We start from the raw sequence: 24,634 nt of genomic DNA, 5'->3' as shown, positions 1-24,634 counted from the left end.
CTGGAATTTGGTGACAGAGATGCTCTGTATCTCATTGTACAACTGTATAGTGACAATAAAGGCATTCTATTCTATTCATTCTATTCTTTGACGTCAAACTTTTAGAAGCCGTTTCATTGTTTATCATGCAGCTCTAGTTTGATAAAACGCTGCATCAAAAACACAGGAAATAATGTCACATGTTTATTTCCACACAGCAGAATGAGTCTATTGCTGACAATAAGTGATGTACAAACAGAGTGAGCATTTCTGAGCCCCCCAAAATAAACTGAGTAGTTCACTAAATGAAAAATGGACTGTGAGCTCAGTTCCTTCATCATTAGTATGTATTATATATGTCTATGTATTTTATTACTATAATATATATCAGGTACCACTGCTGCTAGTTTCAATCATTGTGCAAATGTGCTGTTTATAAGGTTGGAAACCTGCAGTCAGCTAAGACTGAAGAAGTCACCTGGATCAGTGACCAAACGTTTCTCCCACTGAAAACGTCCAGATGAGCAGAATCAACCTTTTGGGATCAGCCAGCAATGCAGCTGTCAGGGTTGCTGGGTCATTGACCCAGTGATTTCAGTTTGTTCATGTTCAGTTTATTTTGCCACATCAATGTTGTTCTCACTTCCTGTTTTTCCCGTATCAGCTCGTCTCTCATGTCGTTAGCCAGATTATGTTAAGCTGTGTACTCACCGGTCTCTCATTATCATCCGCATCAGTCTGTGTATTTAAGTCCTCAGTTTCCTCCAGTTCTTTGTTGTGTCATTGATGTTGATGTTGTCTCTCCGCATGTATGTTCAGTTCAGTCACCCAGTCAGTCATTTCAGTTCATGTTCTGTTCATCCAGCCTACCTACAATAAAACACCATTAACACCATTATCCTGCACCGTGAGTCCAGCGTTTGGGTCATGTCTTCCTCACCTCCACACACGACATGCCTGACAGAATGACACGACCCGTGAGCGGCAGGAGGCAGAGCTCTCCTTGTGGGCAGAAAAGCTTAAGGAGAGACAGACGCCCGTCATTAGATTTACTGCAGAAACTGGATCAAACTGGATCCAACTGGAGCTCTTGTTGGGATCCAGGGTGCAGCACGTCTGTGCTGAGCAGAAGGAATAAAGCCAATAAGATGTCTCTGTATGAGGAGGCGGGGTCACAGGAGGTTCACAGAAACTTTGCAGCAGCATCATCAGCTCACATGGAAACTTTGATGATTCACTTCTGTGGTGTTTTTACAGAAACACGTCACAAAATTAGCTCCACCTGTTTTGTGTGTGAACTTTGAGTTTCTTGTCTTCATCCTGGATTCTTGTGTTGGTGTTTTTACACACAGCAGATATTTCCTGGTTGCTTCCTTGATGACCACATGAAGCTTTCTGAAGCTTGGATTGAAAACGCTTCATTACTCAAAGCTTTCCAACACAGGCCTCTGTGGGGCCATCTAGTGGAAAAACATATGAAGTGCAGCGTGAAGCTACATTTATTTATAACATACTATAACCCATATAACTATATGTATAGTGTATTATGTAGGTTTTAGAACTGAGAGGTAAATTGCTGATGGCCTGGTTTTTATTTATGTTCCCCATGGTTCACCAGCTCTCACACAACACCGATGATCCACGTCCTCATAAACCTCTGAATCAGGTCCTGAAGCTGTGACGTCCTGAGTGAAGACCTCACTGATCACATGACTCTGGTCACCTGGACTCAGTGTTTCTGAAGCAGTGTGCTGGGTTTTTAAAAATCCGTGGCTGCTGCCTGATGTTGGGCCCACAGAGGAAGACGACTCACTCACTCGTCTTCACTTCCTTCTTAAACATGTGGAAGGAGAGCAAAGTGCTGCCAGACTCTTATTTCTGACAGGAACAGAAGAAACCACAGCAAACTGTTCCAGTTCTTCATCTTCATCACAATCTATTTATTTCTGATGGTGTCTTCAGTCTGAGGTTTGAAGTTTCCATGTCTGTGTGATGTGTGGTGTGAAGGCTGCTGGTTAAACTGGGACTCACTGTTTAAAGCACTGAGTGCTCATAGAGAGATGCTCCATGAGTCCCATACGAATTACCCACGTCTCCCACTGGGGAATTGTAGAAAAGGGGAGAGGCAAAAGGGGTACACTGTATTTATAGGGTTGCACCAAAGAAGAACAATGAGGAGGGGCTCTAACTGATAATAAATATAACTACAGGCTTGAAGGTATACAGTCAGGTATAAAGAACACATTTTGTGAGAAGTGTTGTTTGTTTATTTACAAAGTTTGCTGTTTCAGTGATAGTTGTATATCACGTTATATCACTTCAAACAGAGGTGATCCAGTAATGCTGCACTAATGAATTAGACTAACTATTCACTTTAGCTAAAGTTATTAAGTCAGCTAAAGAGTTGGATGCTGTGTAAGACATAAATAAAGCTAAAACACAAAGGTTTGGACATTTGCATGTTGCCCTACTGTAGGGGTCTCTGCAAGCATACAGGGCTCTGACAGGGTACAAGATGACAACTTTGTCAAAGCTGAACCAGGGCAAACTACCAGGGTTAAGGGTTAACTACCAGGGTTAACCAGGGTTAAGTTTAGCTTTGCAGTTTGCTGTCTCCAGTATCAGTGAAATGCAGTGACATTTCTGTTTCTGCTCACTTTCCTGAAGCACTCACTATTAGGAAAAAGAGAACCCAGGAAACAAACTTTAGGGCCAAAGGTCACATATAAAGCAAATACAGACAGATGTATAGAGAAAAAAAATCAACTGAAAATACTAACTATGCTAAAAACAAACAAACCCGAATGTCCATAAATACAACAAACAAATAATAAAAGGCTCTTAAAGTTGTAAAGTAACATGTCAGGTAAAGTTCTTCATGTTTGTACGTGAACTTGAGTAAATGTGTTGATCTAGTTTCCAACAGTTCCTCACACAGTGAGGTGAAGTGAGTGAAGTGGATCAGGTTTTCACCACTGCAGAACACACCCACATATGTCAGGGAAGTGGGAGGGGCAGTAGGAGTGGTGGGAGGGACAGTGAAGGGAGCAGTGGGAGGAGCAGTGGTTTGTAATGAACTGTGTGGGGAGGGGAAGGTAACAAAGCCTGCTGGTGTCCCTGTAACTGTGTCGCTGATCCATTTCTGGTACTGGGACACAGGACTGTAGGCTGAAGGAGATGCAGTGCATCCAGGCAAACTGAAAACTCCACTCTGCAGCCAGACTGATTTACTCTGAGTCATCAGTGGCACTCCAAGAGTATCCTGTGGAAAGACAGTGATGAAAGTTATCAGGACAGATGTGTAACTCTTAGAGGTCGACCTTTTTCACCTGAGAAAGTTTTAACTTTCTCAGAGCACGTTTTTTTAAAGCAGGAACTTTTTCCAACAGATATGTAACTTACATCTTTATGATTCATTTTAGAGTTTCAAAAAATCAGATCTAGGATCAGTGGATGTGCTGCTGATAATTCTGTGTTTTCCAAAGGTTGCATGAACGTATCAGATGAGTTCAGGTTAAACTGGTTAGTTTGCAGGGCTGTGGTGAAGGTTACAGAGGAGCTCGGTGCAGAGCGTGGTCAGTGTTTGAGTGCACCAAGGTTAGCAGACGCCAACGTCAATTTATGCAGATCCTTAAGTTCTCTTTTGAAAGCTGGCGTTACAGAGGGCAGGCTTTGGATTTCAGCCACAGAGCTCATGTAACATCTGTTTACATGTTGTTGAACTGAGAGGTGACTGTGACGTGACGCCAGCTGATCACAGCTGCACACAAAGAAACCAAACAAATGACTGTGTGACTGAGTCTTTCCCAGCATGTGTTCATTAATGAGCCTCACAGAGGTGCGTAGTTGTATTTATTAGCAGTAGCGTTTAACCACTTAAACTTAACCCTGAAAATAAAACACAATTTAAAAAAGATTACTGGAAATTCAATGCAGATCTGTTAATTGATGATGGGGATGTTAAGATAGTTAAAGAGCTCCATAACATTTGCAATGATGGAACAATTGAGAATTTTCAGTTACGTTTAGTAAAATGAAAAGTAGACAACAGAAGGAATTTGAAAGTAAATTACTTTACAATATAAATAACTATTGAAATAGACAGTTTGTGTCAGAGGCTGATAACTTTACAGGCTCAATTAGATGATCTATACAAGAAAAAGGCTCATGGAGCTTACATTACAGCTCGTGCAAAATGGATAGAAGGTGAAAAAGTGCTTCATATTTCTACAATCTGGAGAAACGGAGGCAAGAGAAGAACTCTATTAATACATTAATTGTAAATGGGGAAGAATGCACAAATTATAAGACTATAGCAGAAGAAATACATCAATTTTATTCAAATTTATACTCATCTGAATATTTAATTACTGATTCATTAACTTTTTTTGATCAGACTGAACCTTATACTCCAAAAATCGATTCTGCATTCAGAGAAATGTGTGATTCTGACATATCACTGGATGACTGAGATCAAGCCTTAATTAAACAAACTGAACATGGACAAAGCTCCTGGTCAGGATGGCTTGACTGCAATCTTTCATAAATTCTTCTGGAAAGAAATAAAATAATTTTTCTTCGAAACAATTAGTGAAATCATTAGTAATGAAAAATTAGCAACGACAATGAAACAGGGTCTTATCTCCCTTATTCCCAAACCTGGTAAATATAAAAGATTAATCGATAATCTACGACCAATTACTCTATTGGATACAGATGATAAAATTCTTGCTCATGTTATTGCAAACAGATTAAAGCACGGCTTAGATCAGATTATTAGTGAAACACAATCTGGGTTCCTTAAGAATCGTTCTATCCACAATAATATTAGACTGGTTTTAGATCTACTGGATTAAAATCACTTAATTGAAGATGATGGTGTGATTCTTTTAGACTTTTATAAAGCATTTGATACGGTCGAACATCCTTTCATTTTAAAAGCTCTACCCTATTTTGGTGTTGGTAAAAAAAAAAATCACAGATTTAATCTCTCTATTATACTCTGACATCAATAGTTCTGTTTCTTTACATTTTGGAACGTCTGAACGATTTAACATCAGTCGAGGAGTCAGCGGTGTCCAGCTTCTCCGTTACTTTTCATTATTGTAACAGAACTTTTAGCTACTTTCATGAAACACAATCCAAATATTCAACCACTGAATTTGATGGGAGCCCCATTGATCATAAGTCAATTAGCAGATGATACTACACTGTTTTTAAAGAACATGTCACAGGTTCCTCTCGCACTAAATGAAATGTCACTTGTCTCAAAGGCCTCTGGTTTGTACCTGAATCTTAGAAAATATGAATTATTAACTATTCATGATTGTAAACCCAGTAGCTCTCTTAACAAAGCTATTAAAACTGACATTAAATATGTGGGTATTATAATCTCAAAGAATACAAATAATGGAGAGAATCTAAATTTTGAGCATATTACCCAGAAATCTAAAAAGATCCTAATCAGCTGGTTACAAAGACACCTCTCCATCTTACTAAAACAGAAGGTGTCTCTCGACTGATTTATCCATCACAATGCTTATATGTTTCCAATAGACTAGTCAACAATATAAATCAAATTAACTTTAATTACATTTGGAGAAACAAACAACATTATGTTAGGAAGAATGATGTAGTGAAGTCATTTGAAGAAGGAGGTTTGAATGTGATTGAATCTGAAGCAATGATGGTTCCATCAAACTCAAATGGTTGCAGTCTTTCATAAACAACTCAAACAGTATTTGGTTTTATTTCCCCAAAGTAATCTTTGAGAAGCTTGGTGGCATTGAATTTCTCTTAAAGTGTGACTTTGAAATTTCCAAATTACCAATTAAATTATCCAATTTTCACAAACAGGTTCTCCAGTACTGGAAAATGATTTACAAGCATCATTTTTCTCCACATACAAACTCGATTTGGAACAACAGATGTGTATTGATAGAAAAAAAATCCATCTTTCATAAGGATTGGATGGATCGTGGAATCTGGACCGTTTTACACCTTTTAGACAATGACGGCAATTTATTATCGTATAATAAATTCATAGATAATTATGGCTTATCATGTACTCAGAGTAAATTCATTAAAGTTGTGAAAGCCATTCCCCCTGCAGTGATTCAGATGGCTAAAGCCAGTTTAACCTGTTCTTCCTCTATAATTCGTGAGCCGTCCTTAATTATTGATGATCGTCAATTTGAAGGAAAGACATGCAAAATTCTAACCAAACAACTTTTTCCTTCTCAATTAAAAAGAAAATATTTGTTTAAAGATTATAACTCGAGGTTTTTGACTGAGTATCTTTCTTTTCCAATTCCACCAAAAGCAAAAGAAAATCACTCTAAAATCTTAAATGCCATATACCCGTCCAAGGACTATCTTCACAAGAAATTCAGTATAGATACGAACACACTTTTTGCAACACTGATATTGAGACTACAGAGCACCTTTTTTATTCATGTGAGAGTTCCAGATGTTTGTGGGATGATTTTCAGTCCTGGTTAACCTCTAAAAATATTGACTGCCCTTCTCTAACCTTTCAAGTAATTAGATTTGGCCTACAAACAGAAAATAAGAAAATAGAATTTGGGATTAACAACTTGTTTATAGTTGCAAAATTTTTCATTCACAAATGTCGCTTCTTGAAAATTACTCCGATTTTTGCTTTAAAAATGAAGTCCACCTATTGAAGGCTTCATTGGACAAGTAATTCCTTACTTGAATTTTTGATGCAGCTTTTCAACTGATGTACAGATGTACTGATGTAGCTGGACTGTGTGTGCGTACTTTTGTTTTCTTTGTTTTTGTTTTTTAACTTTTTAACTTTTATATGTAAGGTCACTTAATGTACTTGTATGCTGCTTTATGTTATCTCTGACTCAGGGCCGGCCCGTGGCATAGGCCATATAGGCAAATGCTAAGGGCGCCGTCCATCAGGGGGCGCCACCAGGCCCGGCCCTAATCAATCTGGCGCCCTAGGCAAGATTTTAGGTGGCGCCCCCCTACATCGGCAGTGTAGTGTATGTACTCACAAGAAACCGAATAGCTTTGTCTTTGACCTTTTTTTTTTTACTTAAAGAAAGCAAATTCACAATCAGAATAATTAACAAGATAAAAAAATATATGAATAAATAAATGAATACAAAAAATAAAAAAATGAATATACGAAATACAATAACACCGCTTGATGCTGCTGCATCATGGCTGGGTTGTGCTGCTGATGCTGCATCATGGCTGGGTTGTGCTGCTGATGCTGCATCACTGGTGGGTTGTGCTGCTGAGGTGGAGGCAGCAGCGGTAGATGTGGTAGATGGCCCAGGGGTGGGATTTAGAAACTTCAACAGTGCATCTGAAGAGAGGAGTATGTGACACCACTGAGTATTAAAGTCCAATAATAAAAACATATGATTCCAGGAATAAAATGAAATGATATAATATAAATGAAAAACCAAAGAGATATATGTATGATGTTAACTGATATGCAAATTAGTTTAGATTCAATTTATTGTCATCATTACAGTGAAATGCTGAATAGCAGAATGCAAAGTAACAGTATAATATCATATGAGAATGTTATGTTATGATTATCTTTGACAGAATCACAGCAGTGCTCATATTAAAAAACAGCATTCCCTCTCATGTGATATTGCTTAATTAACATTAATGATGTGCACTTTAACAACTAGGCTTACAACTATAATATATACAGGGATGGAAAAGTGACTATTACCTGCAGGGTAAACGTTAGCCAACCAGAAGGCAATAACAATGTAAACAAAAAACACCTGCTTAAAAGATGAATACAAATGAGGAATGGTGGGAAAGGTGGGAGTACTGTAATTACCTAACGTTACATTATTATTTTCCATAACAATTTAGCCCCCTCCACAATATTAACTGACGTTAAAACAGTTAACTAGCTATTTATTGATTAGCAATTAGCGAATCATGTAACATTAGCTTAATGCTAAAAATTTAGGTTACTATCACATTCAGACAAATAATTTCATGTAGGCTAACGTTACCTACCTCTGTCTTTTTCTCGTTTCTCCTCCTCTTCTTTTCTCTTTTTTCTTCCCTGGGCACCTGACAGTTTTGGCCTTTTTGACATCTTGTGTTGATTTTTTGATGTGGTGACGTCCAAAAGGAACCATGATACGGGAAGGGAGGGGGCGCACCGTGCGGGGAGGGGAGGGGGGGGGGGGCGTAATGTTGTAACAAATAATATTTCTATTAAATAAGCTTTACTTTGTATTTTAATTAACGTGGGATTATTTTTTGTATTTAGAAATAATAGTACCAATTTTTTTTTTTTTTTTCAACATTTGTGGCACTGGCGTGGCGCCCAGGGCCGGCCCGTGGCATAGGCCGTATAGGCAAATGCTAAGGGCGCCCCCTGATGGACGGCGCCCTTAGCATTTGCCTATACGGCCTATGCCACGGGCCGGCCCTGGGCGCCACGCCAGTGGTGTTATTGTATTTCGTATATTCATTTTTTAATTTTTTGTATTCATTTATTTATTCATATATTTTTTTATCTTGTTAATTATTCTGATTGTGAATTTGCTTTCTTTAAGTAAAAAAAAAAAGGTCAAAGACAAAGCTATTCGGTTTCTTGTGAGTACATACACTACACTGCCGATGTAGGGGGGCGCCACCTAAAATCTTGCCTAGGGCGCCAGATTGGTTAGGGCCGGGCCTGCTCTGACTTATACTGTTCTTTTGTTCTTTGTTCGATGGCTGCTTTGTTCTTAACCACCTGTACTTGTACATATATTTTTGATTTGTAAGATATGCGCTGTAATTGTTAGTTTGTACAATAATATAAAAATAAAATTCAGGGAACTGAAGGACGCATTTGAGGGCTGCATTTCGAGCAGCCTTTGAATTGGGACAGCCTAAGTCGCGTCGCTGTGACGTAATCGGCCTGAAAATGCGGCCTTTAAGGCTGCAGACCCTGAATTGGGATACAGCCATTGTATAGTTAGTGTGTAGTCAGTGTGTAGTCAGTAGTTGTGTTGTGTGTGTCAGAACAATGAGGCGACTGCTGAGTGTTACAGGTGTTACAGCAGTGATACATCTGCTGCTGTCAGGCCTGCAGGTATCAGGCTGTTGTTCTCCTTCATCTCATAGTGGACAGAAATTATTTTTTGGAGTGACACAAATAATTTGTGTGGCATCAGGTTTGATGCAGAACAGCTGATTGTTCTGTAAATAGTTTGAAATGTTTATTTAAAAAACACCTTGGCTGCATTTTTAGGTAAACAGCTGCAAAAAAACTTTGTTGTTTGCATAACTCAGTTACTTTTTTGAAGAAGTATCTATATAATTAACTGCCCAACATTGGTCATTATATACTGTATTTTGCAGACAGAGTTACAGACTCTCTCCCAGACCACAGACTCAGAATACAAGTCAGAGCTTTATTAAGAAAAAAAAAAAATAATGTTGTGTTTTCAAAATTGGAGTTCAAGTTATTTACTTCCAATAGTGTTAACATGCTACACAGGTCATGAACAAGATTTTTTTTTCATTGTAAGTGGGCTAAAGCAGTTAATTAAAAGTAGTCTAACATAAATGCTGTAATTTGATTACTTTAATAAACATGTAACTTGGATGGATTGGATGCTGGCGTGACCACAGTGCACACGTCTGCTGTTGCTCACAGTGGTCCAAGGGACGCTCAGGGAGTTTGTGTGCTCAGACACATGAAACATTAGAGGGAACGTTGGTCATCAGGTGTATTCCAGTCAGCTGTTTCCTCGTGTGTTTCTACTTCCCCTGATCACCTCCTTGTGTGCATTTAGTCTCTGTGCTTCTTTCTTTTCTTTTGATCAGCTGTAAAACCGCCTGTTTCAGTTTAAGCATTGTTTTAAATAAATTGCAGGCTCAAAAAATGTTTTCTCCCATTTCTTCTTGTTGCATGTTGAAGCTCTACTTGGAACCTTGTTAAGATCCAACCAAGCAAAACAGGTCGGGATCGGGACTCTCAGATAATTTTAGCTTTCAGAGCCTCTGAACAGCTTTACTGCACATTTTCCCTCTTTTCTCTTTCTCTTTCTCACTCTAGCTTGTTCTTTCTTCTTGATAATCTGCCCCTCCCAGCCTGTCAGCTCAATCATATTATTAACATTAACATATTATTTATTCACATACAAGATAAAAAAACTGACGAAGCATTCAGATCATAATTCTCCTTCTAAAGCTGCTGAACAGGACAGAAAAACAACAATAATAATAAATCTCAAACTAAAAATCAATCATTTTTAACCCTTGCATGAAAATGAAAGTGAAAGTAAGCTGGTGTTTGTGCAGCAGCCTCTGGGAGTGTCTGCAGTGCTGCTGCATGTGTCTGACTGAGGATCAGATTTAACGGGACTTTGCAGGATGAAGATGCCACTGATGCTGATGCTCCTCTTCCTCGGTAAGAAAGCTGCTCTGATACTCTGCATGCACACACACACACACACACACACACACACACACACACACACACACACACACACACACAGGTTATTATATATGCAGTGCACTGATGTCTGCTCTCTGTCCTGCTGAATGAAGCCCTCCCTGCTCGGGTGATGCAGGGTGGATCCCACCACATGGCTCAAATAACTGAGATCTATGAAGCTCAGTGAGGTTTTAGTTCATCATGAATAAAGCACTGACACACATTCACACAGATCTCAGTGTTTTATTCATTTTGAAGCAGCTCATGAAGAACAGGTTGATGACTCATGAAACACAACATCACAGCAGTTTGTTTAGAAGCTGTTTATATTTGAAGGTTGAAGTAAATGTCTTCAGTTTTTTACTTCAGTATCTTAACATTTCAATGGTAACTTTGTTAATATAACATTAGGTCATATTGAACTTATTGTGAACAAACTGCATCTCTGCTGTTCACCTGTTTCATGTCACAGTGGCATCTTTTACATATTTGTCAGCTTCGTTCAGATTATTCTGATTCATTTTGCATTAATTGTTGTAAATATACAAACGAAACCTTACTGATTGTTTTTCATCAGAACCCAACACAAAGATAAATTCTGCTGCATCATCTCCACACTGAAAGGAAATTCACTGTGTGTGTGTGTGTGTGTGTGTGTGTGTGTGTGTGTGTGTGTGTGTGTGTGTGTGTGTGTGCGTGTGTGTGCGTGTGTGTGTGTGTGTGTATGACATAATCACAGACACGCATACAGTGTAACTGTTTTGGTCGTGCTGCATGAAAGACGAGTGTGTATTGGGGAGGTTGAGTTACTCAGGAGAAATCTCCCCGTACATCAACTGTTACTGTACCCCCTTAATAAACCATGTGCTTAAGACTCTGCGTGAAAGTTAAAATATCTATGTTCAGTGCACATAGATAGATAGTCTATATAGTTATATAGGTATACATGTCACACACAAATCCACAAAATGTTCCAGCATCAGAGCTGTGTCCATCAGAGGGACGGCTCAGAGTCAGACAGGCTGACATGTTTGCACATGAGGACGTCTGCTTCTACTCAGTCACTCACTTTCCTGGTTGTTGACTCAGTCGGCTCCTCTTTACCTGTTTAGTTCATCTGTGAACCATCAGGAAACACTTTGGAACTTTACCTGATGTCCTGTGTCTCTCAGCTGTTACAAAATCACAGCACTCACCTGCTTTATATTTTTATCCTCAGGTTCCCAGCATGCCTCAGGGGTGGAGGTGTATGAGGGGGTGGAGTCTGTCCTGCTGCCCTGTCAGGTACAAGCTGATGTTACCATTGACTCCACAGCAGCAGTGTGGGACCGTGAGGAGCTCAAGGACCCAACGGTCCACGTGCGTCTGCCGAGTGGTGACGATTTTAAAGATCAGAACATTCGTTACTTCAGTCGAACATCACTGAGAGCCGACGCTCTGCAGACTGGAGACCTCAGCCTCACTCTGAGGAAGCCCACAGTCTCTGACAGTGGAAACTACACCTGCACATACCGCAAGTATGGACAAGATCGGAACAAGACCTATGTATACCTGAAGGTCACAGGTCAGTGCTGTCAGGTCAGATGCATGCTCATGGGAAGTTCTAAAAATCTGTTGGTTGATGTTCAGGTTGTTTGTTGTGTGTCGATCACAGAACTTCCTCCTCGTTCTGCAGTCTGGTTCAAAGTCCTCTCAGGTGTCCTGGTTCCTGTGGTTCTTCTGGCTGTTATGCTTGTTACATGGCTGTCTTGTAGATACAAAACATTAAAGAACAAAGAAGGTGAGTGTTTTATTGGACCATCTGATGAAATATCAGAACCTTGAAGGTAATCAGCAAAGTTTGATTTGGTGATTTGACAGCACCATAGCTGTTGTCTCTGTCCTGAATGAGTTGTTAGTGATCTTTTCATCACTGATGGTTACCAAGAACTGTTAGATCCCAGTTATCCTGTACAAGACGTCTGGACCGACTCTTTGTTTGAAGGGCCAAAGTTTCTGGTATTATCATTATAGGCTAACAGAAAGTAACTAAAGCTGGTAGTGAGGAGACGCGCTGAGCTCTAAGTGCCTGCAGGAGTGTCCATCCTGCTATCCACTGATGATGCAGCTGACTGATAACATAACAGTTAGGTACAATCAATAACCACACCTGTTAGTTTCAGCTCTCCTCTGATGATCCTTCTCTTGGTAAGATGGATTAGTCTTATAATAGTTAAAGAAAAAAGGCCCCATGGATAGAAAAAGCTGTGACAACCATTGAAGAAGCTCATCTCCAGGCTGGAAGCAGAACTTCAGAAAACACAGAGTAACATCAGGACAGCAGGTCCATGCGTTACGCTGTCCATGGTTTACTGTAAGTGCAGTCAGATGTGTGATGAGTGTTACAGAAACACTGTGTCCACTTCTCCCTCGAGCTTTTACACTCTTCACAGCTTTGACTGGAGTGAAACCATGAGACGCTGAAAGCTTTGACTCTGTGGTATCTGGCAGACACGTTCAGTTCAGCTCTGCTGCTGATTGGACACCAAACACAGCACAGTCTCTTCATGGAGCAAAGGAACACGTTTCAGACTGGAACCAGTCCAACATGTTTTACTGCAAACATTTCACTTCATCCTGTCAAAGGAAGTTTGCTGCTGATGCTGTGCAGCTCATGTTGTGCTTGGTTGTTCTTTCAGTTCGTGAGGTGGAGGTGGGTTCAGGTGTGAAGTCTGCCAAGCTGCCCTGCAAAGCCACAGTTCACCTGTCCAAGGTAAATAAAGTCGTGTGGAAGGACAGAGATGGCAGGACAGTCCACGTGTATCAGAAGGACTCTGAGCAGCCTGAAAAACAGCACAGACGTTACAGGAACCGAACAGAAATGATTGAAGACCCGCTGAAGACCGGAGACCTCAGTCTGACCCTGACATACCCCACACACACAGACAGGGACACCTACACCTGCACCGCCTACAGCAGGGAGGGAAAAGTCCTGATGGAGAAAAAAGTGGAGCTGAAAGTCGAAGGTCAGTGCAGCAGATGATCCTTATTCACAGTTTGTGTTTGATAAGTCAGTGGTTTGTAATGACTGAAGTAGTTTGTGGGAGAGAAACTGGTAAATGTCAGCAGTTAAAGCATCAACCAGGCTCAAAGATAAGTTTGTGGGAAACTGTAAATTTGATTCATTTTTGTAGTGGTTCAGATATTGTGAGGACGTTCATGAGATGAGATGAGTGTAAGAGAATCAGACATAAGACTTCAGAGTTCTGACTCTATCAGCCCGGCTATAGTGTTGCAAAAACAAACCCTGAGCTCGTTCCCAATGTCCTAAAATGAGACGAGTGATGGAAACCTTTACAACAACAGCAGGCGTGTGAGCCGGAAACATCCTGGTCTCAGTGTTGCATACAGATTTCCCTAAATGCTTCTTCCAAAGCTGGATAGATGCTGTCTCTCCTCATCAGAATCTCAGAGACCCACATGAGTCTACACATCACTCAGACAGCCAATGGTTTAAGGATGATGCTGGGCTATGAACAGGCTGTAGACGTTTTATGTTGGTTCAGCTTTTATGAATCAACATAAAAACTGGGGGATTAAGTAAAAACATAAAGTCCACGACTGGTGTGTCATCAACAACAAGTAAAATGTTAACATGCTCATGTTGTTTGTTGTCCTCTCAGAGTGTCAGGTGGAGGAGGAGGAGGGGGCGGAGTCTGTCTCTCTTCCCTTTCAAACCACAGAAAACCTGCCTGACGACAGTGAAGTGGTGTGGAAATGTTATGAACCAGAATACAGGAAGGTCCACGTGTATGAGAACGGCTCTGACCGGCCCGACAAACAGGACGACCATTACAAAGGTCGCACTGAGATGAATGAAGACGCTCTGAGGTCTGGAGACCTCAGTCTGACCCTGAGACACCTCAAAGTGGGAGATGCTGGGAGATACGGATGTGAGGTCAACAGCAAGGAGGGCTGGAGATACAAGAGGGTGTGGCTCACAGTCAAAGGTTAGTTGGTTCATTCATGTTTGTTTGTGTGTGAGTGTGAGGTGTGACTCTTCTGTTTCCTCTGCAGGGAAAAATCAGGCCGAGAAATAAGCAGAGGCCATCAGGATCAGCTCCACTGATCCGTCTGCTCTGATCACTGATCAATCAGTTTGATGTGTTTATTTGATTATTGATCAGTGAAGGACATCAGTGAAGAGACGGTGCTGAAGATGCTGTCAGCTGATACTGAGGCCTGTTGAGGCCTGTTGTGTCCTGTGTGTTCTCAGTATGATCACACAGCTAATGTATAAACTCCTACAAACCTGTGTTCTTGGAAAGTGCACTGTTGGCTGTTTCTGTAAGTCTGACCAAATATAAAGTGTGTCAGTGTCATGTGGAGTAACCGTTAACAATACTGTGTGTATCTGTGGGTGTTTGTGGCTCGGCTGCAGGGGAGGGGAGGGGCACGGGAAGCTGAGATCCATCACTGACCACACCTTTTTAGGAGCAGTGGGTGGAGCATGCTGGACACAGCTGTGTGCAAGGGCGTAGATTTCGTTTTGGCATTGGTGGGGACGAATGATTCAGTTTTTTTTCCTTTTTGTCTTTGCTTCTTGATAAAAAGGAGAAATGTACTTGCCTACATATGCTATTCTACATGCTTTTAAACCATTTAAAATTACAATTGATAGTTTTATATGTGAGTTATATAATGCTAAATTACAATTAAACAAATGACTAAGTAGTTTAGACTTTAGTTTACTTCAGCCATATTCAATATAAATCAGGTATCATACAAAAAAAAAAAATAACTTCAAATTCAGCAGGGCTGGACTGGGACAAAATATCGGCATTTTGACTAGTGACCGGCCCACCATGGTATTATAGGAAAAGTCAAAAATCCTTTAAAGCCTTTATAATAAGCTTAAACCTACACCACCTTCCCTATTCTGGTATTCTAAACAGTAGCACACAGAAACAGTTCAGAACTTCCCTTCAACTCATTCATGTCACCTAAAAGGTAAACCTGTTTCTCCATCACAGCTCTGATGATTCAGTAAGGACATCTCCTGGTTTCATCTTCATGTTTCCCTCTCACCAGATAACCAAACCAACAAAATGACCAGCAGCTTTACAGCTGTGGCTCCAGCAAACATCAGCTGATACTAGAAAGTGATATTAAATACATTCTAACAACAGCTGATCAAGCTTAAACGTGCTGCTGTTGTTTAATAACCTCCGCTGGTTTCCTCTTTCTGGCGCAGAGAGAAAAGCCGATCAGCTGATCACTGATCAGTTTCATGATTGAATTAGCAACTTTCTTGCTGAAGTAGTGCGGCACAAATCCCGTTCCTTTTCACCTTAACTTTAAAGTTTGACCTCCTCGGCTGTAATTGGTCCAGCCCAGAGTCGATCATGACCAACTGGCCAATCCACCACCTTTTATTTATACTGTTAAAAAAAGAAAAGGAAGAAAACCCCATCTCCCAATAAAAACGAAAAATCACGAGCAGCCCACCGGGCAAATGCCCGGTATGCCCGACGGCCAGTCCAGCCCTGAAATACAGTCATGACAATAAACGAATATGAGTTCAAAGACTTAACTTATCTCTCCAAAGATCCTCAGGATTTTCTATACAGGCGCTGTGGAGAGCATCCTCACACAGAACATGACATCGTGGTTTGGGAACAGCTGTGTGAAGGACCAATAAGCTCTCCAGAGAGTGATCCGTACAGCAGAACGCTGCTGCAGGATTGCTCTCCCCCCGCTTCAGGACACCTACACCAGGAGATGCCGGACTAGAGCAGCGCAGATACTGAAGGACCCGTCCCATCCTGGCAACAAACTGTTCCAACTTCTGCAATCTGGTAGAAGGTTCCGCATCTTCCGGGCAAGGACAGAGAGACTCAAGAGGAGCTTCTATCCCCAAGCCATCCGTGCCCTAAACACACACACCCGCCCTCTCACATCATCTATAATTGACTGAGACAGGACTCTTCCAGACACTAAACCAAGGCACAATGTACATTTCAATTCCTTTAATTTTAAATATGTTTATATTGTCTATCCTGTAAAATAGTCAGATGTCTATTCATATTAATATACAGAATTCACCTGCTTGCTGCTACTACTGCACATTCACCCAGTGTATATACTATATGTCTGTATATATATATATATATAATGTTCTTCCTCTACACCCCCCCCCCCCCCCCCAATTTTTGCACATGTCGAGGAGCGTGTCAGCCTACATTTCACTGTGTGTTATACTTGTATAACTATGCATGTGACAAATAAAGAACCTTGAACCTTGAACAACATTACTTCAGTTACATTACACCAACATAAAAAACAGCTTTTACCAGTTGCGTCAGATATCTAAAGCAAAGCCGTTCCTTCCTTTAAAGGACCTTGAAAAGCTTATCCACGCATTTATTACATCCAGTGTGCTGCCCCTTTAAGGCAGACATGATCATTTGGGTGTGTGTTTTTTGTACCAGCAGACTTGCCGTAGTACCTCACCAGTGAAAAACAGTCCTATAGAGATTGACAGACCACGTGACTTTCGCGCACTGCATGCCGTGAACTCGTGGCAAAACAATCCAAGTACCTGCATCAAATGCAAGCATTTGCAGCACCGCAAAACGTTCATTCTTCGGTTCCAATAAATTCTTGCTTTTTCTTTGCCCCCCAAAAAGGTATGTACAAAATGAAGGAGAACAATGCCGGTCCGTACAAAGACAGACTTGATGAAAAGTCAAAGAAAAGATACGAGGAAAAAAATCAAACCAGTGAAAGGGTTAGACCCGTACGAGCACACAGAGGGACAAAATACGTTAGCGTGCTGCCCAACTTTCACCACGCTCAGATTTATAATTATACTGTTCTTGGAGTGAGTACATACACATACATAAGCCCGTGTACAGTTTACCGACAGATGGGTACAGGACCTTGAAATGCACCGTGTAGAAAGTAAAGACCATCGTACATATCATAAGTTTACCAGTCTCACAAATCGTCTTCATAAATACACATTCGTTAACCGTTTATTAATAGGACCTTTGAGCTCAATGGTAATTAATTAGTAGTGGAAATAATTTCTGGTAGCATTACAGAAATGTAGCAGTGACAATAATATTGTATGCTGTAATCGCACTGGACAATTAGTGATACAAAACAACTGTTTTATCCTGTGAATAAAAGTATGTTTTTGTCAGTGTACCATGGTAATAACAGAAGCAAAACGCAATATTGTGTCAGGACAATTCACTATTTATGCACAATAAACAAAGGAGCATAGCGCGGCCATTTCTGTTCAGCGCCAGACTTGCTTGTAACCTATATCACCAATTATGTTATGAAAAATGACGTATTAACTACAACAGCAGACTGACCTTTGTGGAAATGCTTGGAGCAGACTAACCTGTGAGCTGGAGTGTTCTGGGACGTTATATTTGCTCTTTGAATGGCTGCAATCCAGGCCACCCGTCGCCTCTTTGTTACTTCGGAAACATGGCTCGAACAATTTCTCTTCAACGACGTAATCTGATAACAACCGATCTCTTTACCCGTCGGCTTCCCGTGGCTGTCATGCGACCGGCTATTGCAGTTAATAATACAACAGCTTCTTGCCATTCTTTGTGTTTCTTTTTATCGCTGTATAACTGATTTCAATTGAAAGCCTGCGCGCGCTAGTACCTCTTGCCACGAGTTCCCAGAATTCTTTGCGGTTTTACCCCTGAGTGACGTCACATTTTCAATCTCTATAGCCAAACTGTTGTCTGTTCCACTTTTTCTTCACTTTTTCTTGCTGAGCCTGAGAGAGCACATGCCTGTAAGTAGTTGCTATCTGTTTTGTAAGCTTTCCCGCGATAGTTTTGTGTAGCAGTTTAGAGGTTTGTGTGGAAAACTTTCTTTTGTGAGGAAAAAAACGGCCGCGATGCTAACACGTTAGCCCGTCTATGGGATTTCCCATGTAATGTTAGCATTAAGCTAATCGCTAAATGCGTGGGCCTAATAACCAGTGAAAGGGTTTGGATAAGTTTGTGTTTATGTGTTATATACATTGTAGTGCATGGCTTAATGTTTGATGTTGTAAAGAAAATGCAATTACAGCAGAAATGTAATATTTTATTTTTGTTTCTGTACCAGTTTTACAGTGCTTCAACAGTAAACATCTAAAACGTATCCGCTGACTCCTGGATGTTTATTGTGGACCTGTTAGCTATCTGCCAAGCTAGAAACCCGCTTCACACCCTAGTGAGGGCAGAATATCCAGACTGGATGACTGTAACTCCCTCTACTCGGGCCTCCAACACTCTTCTCTTTGCCGGCTCCAGTTAATTCAAAATGCAGCTGCGCGTCTTTTAACAGGTACGAGAATCCATGAACACATAACTCCAATTTTAGCCAAACTACATTGGCTCCCTGTTAAATATCGTATAGATTTTAATATTCTGTTGTTCACTTTTAATATTCTGAATAATTTAGCGCCCAGCTATCTCTCTGAACTACTCCACTTATACAATCCCAACAGAGCACTTAGATCGTCCAATCACAATCTCCTAGCACAACCTAGGACTCGAATGAAGTCGAGAGGTGACCGGGCCTTTGCATCCGTGGCACCCAGACTCTGGAATAACCTCCCTGTTTATATTTGCACTGCCGAGTCCATCCAGTCTTTTAAATCACGTCTTAAAACTTATTTTTTTACTTTGGCTTTTGATTCTGTCTAGTTGGCTGTTTTAGCTTGTTGTGTTGTTACCTATTGCTTGTTGTCCTCTTTTATTGTTTGTTTTAACTGTCTCATGCTTTTACTGACTGTGAAGCACTATGGTCAACACTGTTGTTTTAATATGTGCTATATAAATAAATTTTGATTTGATTTGAACATCTCTGATACATTAGCACTAAGGGAACACTGAATGACCTGGTGGTTTATGTCCATCTAAGATTACCACAAAGTAAAAGATCTCTCAGCAAAATTATGCAACATTTTAGCCACACTATTGCCCCGATCAAATCAATGAGTTGGGATTTTTTTATTCTAAGTATGAGCTACTGTTACAGCAACAGACATTAATACTACTGGCATCCCACACAACAACTCAATGTCCACTATGTGAAGCAGCCAAACACATGCCTGCTCCTCTCGTTAACTGAGATAAACTGCTGGCATATTGGTTTTCCATCTATACTGTCCAGTCTCTCCTGGTGGACACACAGCAGCATTGTTTAATCTCATTCGAGTCATTGTTGACCTTAGCCATGTTTTTAGTCTTCTGAGAGCACTGAAGCTTCTTTCAGCCTCAACTGAGGATACTGGGATGACTAAAAGCAGCCTGACAATTGTCATGATAATAAATACTAGTTAATCTATAGCACCAAATCATCAGTCAGTCACCTGTGAGCTCACCTCTGTCTGAGCTACAACATGGCAGAGCTGCCTCTGTCAGCTGATGAATAACAGTGAGACACCCCACATACATGCAGTCACACATGTGCTTCAAATACAGTCATGAACCAACAAGTCATCATCCAGTTTCACCTGTGATCTTGTATCACCATTACTCTCTGAGCTTTGTGTTGGTTCTTCTGTCACCTGACAAACAGGACAAACATGACAATAAGAATAAAATGTGGAGCTGCTTCAGTGTTTCTGTCACTTTGTGCAGATCTTGACTCGTCAGTAATGTTTGTAGGCTGAGTGCATTTTTAAAACAATTTGCGCAAACTGCACTACAAGGTGGAATATTTGCAAAATCGTGACTACCTCATGACATTTTGTCTCAAAAATTAACCCTATGAATATGTCAGTGTAGGATGAAATTATTGTGTCACCAACATTTAACATTAGACATATAATTCTAACAGCCTCTGTAAACTAATATCCTGGCTGCTCGAGGCTCTGTTTTCTCTGACAGTTTCAATCAAAATTAGAAATGCTGCTCTGAGACTGAGAGAGCTAATAGTGCTGCTTGTTGTGCAGTTTACAAAACACGTTATTCATGGTTACATACAGTTTTAGACTGATGTGGGCCAAAGCCTAGCATAGCCTGTAACGTTATTATGACACATTTTATGTGTTAACTTGGCTTTAAGTGACTGACAGGTTTCTTTGAAAAATACTTTCTTATATCCAGGTTCTTCCTCTTTGCTGCCGTCCTCCTCTCCTCCTGGCAGCGCAGGTTTGCCGCTGCTAAAACTAAACAGAGCTCCCTGAAAGGCTCAGCCAATCACATTGGCCATATTTGTCACATGACGTAGCACTCCAGTAAAGAACGTAATTGAACTCTTTCTGCACCGCTGGGAGATCGTTTTCTTTCTTTCTATCGGGTTGTTTTTCTTTACTCGAATAGATCAAATTATTGGTGGGGACACGTCCCTTCCGTCCATGCCAAATCTACGCCCTTGGCTGTGTGAGTGAAAATGTCTCAGAGCAAAATAAAAATGAGTTTGAAGTTTGAACGCTTCTTTATGGGTCCCACCAGTGGCCTTTTCTTGAGGGTTTTTCTTTTCATGTGTGTGTGGAGTCCTGTCTGTGCCCCTCAACAAGAATATTTAACTATTAATCACAATTTTGTTAAATAAAATGAGCTGGCTCGCAGCAGTCACATGACTACCATTAACCAATGATGGCTCTTAACGGCAGAGCGCACTGGTTACGAGGTGGGAACGAGCTCACAAAGAGCCACATGGGTGGTGCAGAGCTGTAGGAGAAACACAAACTGGGAGACAGACTGATGCAAAGGAAACCAGTAAGCAGGTGAACAGCGCACACTGTAGTCTGTAACACACAGCAGTATCAGCTTATTATGGACACGTTCAGCTGTTTTGTGGCAACTGATGAATTGAAACAGACGAGCGTGCTGTGTGTAACAGCGCGACAAACATCACCTGTGTGATGCTCGTCAGATGCCGGCTCACTGGGTACAGCAGGCGGGGGTCTGTAGGTCTGTGCACCGTTTTAGGGAACATCTTTAGTTTCACAGTAAGCTGCAGGGCTCTGTTTCTATAATGTTTTTCTATCATTACTTTATTATGGATCAGGTGTAGAGGTGTCATGTGTGGATACTTAAGTAACAGATCAATACAATAGCAAAGTGTTCTCAGATGGACAGCACGTGGAGAGAAGATGGAAGGAGGAAGAGAGTCAGACAGTGATTCACAGGCAGAGTTTATTTCTCACAGTTTTGTTGCCTTGTGTTTCCAAGCACTGTCATTTTATTATTATCACATAACACATGTTTAATCAGCTCCCATCTCTCCTGTGGACTCTGTAATGTCTCAGACCGACAGCAACATTGTACCCATCAGGTAAAACACAGGCTACGTTTGCTCTGCATCGTCACATGATCACAGTGATGTAACAGGATGTGGTTCCATATGAGGTTCTTGATGAATGTGTTGTTGTTCTCCAGCCTGGTTTTTTAACTTTGAGCCCCTTCAAACGTCTCTGCACGGCCCTGCCTCTGAGGAGCAATCTAAGTGTGTGAGGGGAAAGGACAAAAGAAGACTGAAACATCTTTTCTACCACTGAAAAAACAAAGTCAGATTTTTAACTTCCTGATTCTTCTTCTTCCAATTATCTGCTCGTGTTCTCTAAGTAGAGAAGCCCAGACCTCCCTCTTCCCAACACCACCAGTCCACCCGAGAGATGTAATCCAGCACGTCCTCCCCCAGGAAACAAAGACAACAACACCGAAAGAATAAATGAACTCTAATCAATATATTACCTGTAAATTCAGTCAAAATGTTTCCATAATAACCCAAAATCATGACTTGTGAAAAAAGTTAAAGCCTTTTTGTCCCACGTTGTTTGAACAGTTCGGTCCACGAGACATGAAAGGAGGCTGATATTAACAATATATATGAATAAAGTTAAAGCTGTTGAAACATGCAGTAAACACTCGTGTGAGTTAGGAGATTTATAAATAAACTTTATCACCAACACACGGTGATGGACGACAGTCAGGGATGATCATTACAGTGGAGTAAATGAATGTTTACACTGGCAGGTGTAGTTTTTCTTCTGTCAGCTGACGGTGTTTCACAGTTTGAGAGCAACAATGAGCACAAAGACAGAATTCAGACAGGCGTGTTCTTGATACTCTAATACATTCAGTAATCACATTACAGTTACAGTCATGTTCTTACTAGAGATGGCACGATACCACTTTTTTATGTCCGATACCAATACCGATATCATAAATTTGGATATCTGCCGATACCGATATGAATCCGATATAGTGTTTTTTAATCAACAAAACTGTTTTTTAAATATCTTGCTGCATTTTGTATAAGTTCATTCTCAAGTTTAAAACAACAACTACACTAAAGCTATTCTGTTATACCAGTATGCAAAAAAAAATATTTCATAGTTCAGCAATACTGATCAATCTGATAAACTTAAACCTACACCATCCTCCCTATTCTGGTATTTTAAAGAGTACTTAGCGTAAATATTAAGCAACCTAACTAATAGGGTTCCAACTCCCAGCAACAACAAAAATAAATAAATATAAAATAGGGAACCACCCCTCACGCTCCACCTCATGATGCTTAATCGACGTAATCAACCTTAATTTGATGCAGTGTGAAAAAAAATGCACAGAAATCAATTATTTTTCAAGAAATATTAAATAGATTCAACATCTTTCTTCAACAAAATTGCAGACTGCACAGATGGTACCTTCCCAAAGGAAAAAGTACTATAGCTTACTAGGGTATATTAGACTTAACAGTTACTATATGCAGTAATTGACTTCTATTCATTTTACATCAAATTAAAACTTTGGGTGTCAGATAATTATTTATTAAAAGCTCGACATTTTAAATGAGAATAAGAAAGAAAAGTATGTCTTTGCGCCCCTTTTCCCTGTTCATGCCCTATCGGCCCCCCTGGCTAAACTTTGCTAGATCCGCCCCTGCACAGTTACCGGCGTCAGCTACGTAGAAAAAGATCCTCGAGTAGAAAGTAATATTAAATAAGTTCTAACAACAGCTGATCAAGCTTAAACGTGCTGCTGTTGTTCAGCTGCTGGTTTCCTCTTTCTGGTGCAAAGTGGGCCAAAAACAAACCAGAGACACGGACTTGCGACAGAAAAGACGATCAGCTGATTATTGATCAGTTTCATGATTGAAGTAGCAGCAAGAAGAGGCAGTCGCTTGTTAAGCTTAACGCAGGAATGCTTTACAAACATTCAGAGATGGACTTACACACTTGCTGTACTTCTCTCGGGGATAACTTTGTCGGAGATGAAATGCCGGGTTGCTAGCGAAGCTCCAAATGCTATCCAGACCACCGACAGGTCCCGCATGCCACAGCCGCTCTATCACGTGATGCATACTGCTCCGACGTGCTAACGTTCTGAGGTGAGTTACGGCGTGTTGCAAGTTTTGTGAGGTGCTTTCGTGATATTTAATGGATCGGATTACATTTTTTATTTTTCTCCGATATCCGATCCAGTAATTTAGGTCAGTATCGGACCGATACCGATACGTAATATCGGATGATGCTTTTATCTTCCTGCCTCTGCACTCAGCTGCTTTCAGTTTGGGTGGAGGAAATCGCCGTAGCAGCAACATTACACACGGAAAATCACAACTCTGACTTTAATGAAACGTTTCCTCTTTAACATTATTCAGTAAGAACCACTGAGAGGATTTTCCTACTCGCTGACTAAACATGTACCAACTCTGACTCAAGCATCACCACAGAAACATGTGTGGTGGGGAGATGAGGATCTGCTGACTCTGCTGGAGTTTGCTCTGTGATAAAGACATGAACAGTCTGTGCAAAGTAACCTCAGGCTGTCAGAGCTTCAACACAACGAGACAGAGCACAAGAAATAAGACAGAGAGAGAGAGGGCCTCTCCTGAGTCCTCACATATACACACTGTACTATGCTAGCATCACCATGGCAACTGCACAACAGCTCCATCCCAGTGCGCTCTGATAGGCTCCACCTTCTCCACCCTTCAAGGCCTGTGTACGCTGCTGGGTGGACCTATGAAGCAGAGCTGCCCAATCACAGCAGCACACAGCAGACATGTAGCATCAACAGCTCATCACATCAACATCTGTCAGCTGTCTGTGTTTATGGTAAAGCTGATCCTGACTCTGTTCATGCCCATGATACTGGTCCTGCCTGAGAGCTGCTCATCATCACCAACACAGACTGAAAGTCCATCACTTCCCTTTATCAGCAACGGCTCGCGGTCTAAACTCCTTTTAAG

At 40.8% G+C, this 24,634-nt stretch overlaps 1 protein-coding gene and 1 long non-coding RNA gene across 2 annotated transcripts in view; one reads left to right on the top strand and one right to left on the bottom strand.

Annotated features, from left to right (window-relative positions):
• Positions 1-8,537: 8,537 nt before the first annotated feature.
• Positions 8,538-11,104, bottom strand: LOC120740808. The gene is made up of 2 exons (XR_005697504.1): positions 11,060-11,104; positions 8,538-8,677 (listed from the first exon to the last, which is right to left on the bottom strand). It is a non-coding gene; the product is annotated as an uncharacterized LOC120740808 (long non-coding RNA).
• Positions 9,914-24,634, top strand: part of LOC120740759 — a 288,808-nt gene continuing 274,087 nt past the window's right edge. The window contains exons 1-2 of the mRNA XM_040043235.1: positions 9,914-10,399; positions 11,646-11,710. Of these exons, the coding sequence (XP_039899169.1) occupies positions 10,363-10,399; positions 11,646-11,710 (102 nt within the window). The 5' untranslated portion in view covers positions 9,914-10,362. The remainder of the gene's footprint in view (positions 10,400-11,645; positions 11,711-24,634) is intronic.

Source organism: Simochromis diagramma, unplaced genomic scaffold, assembly GCF_900408965.1.
Source record: "Simochromis diagramma unplaced genomic scaffold, fSimDia1.1 OVJJ01000768.1, whole genome shotgun sequence".
Classification (NCBI taxonomy): domain Eukaryota; kingdom Metazoa; phylum Chordata; class Actinopteri; order Cichliformes; family Cichlidae; genus Simochromis; species Simochromis diagramma.
The sequence above is the reverse complement of the archived record's forward strand: the minus strand, read 5'-3'. Positions and strand labels throughout refer to the sequence as shown.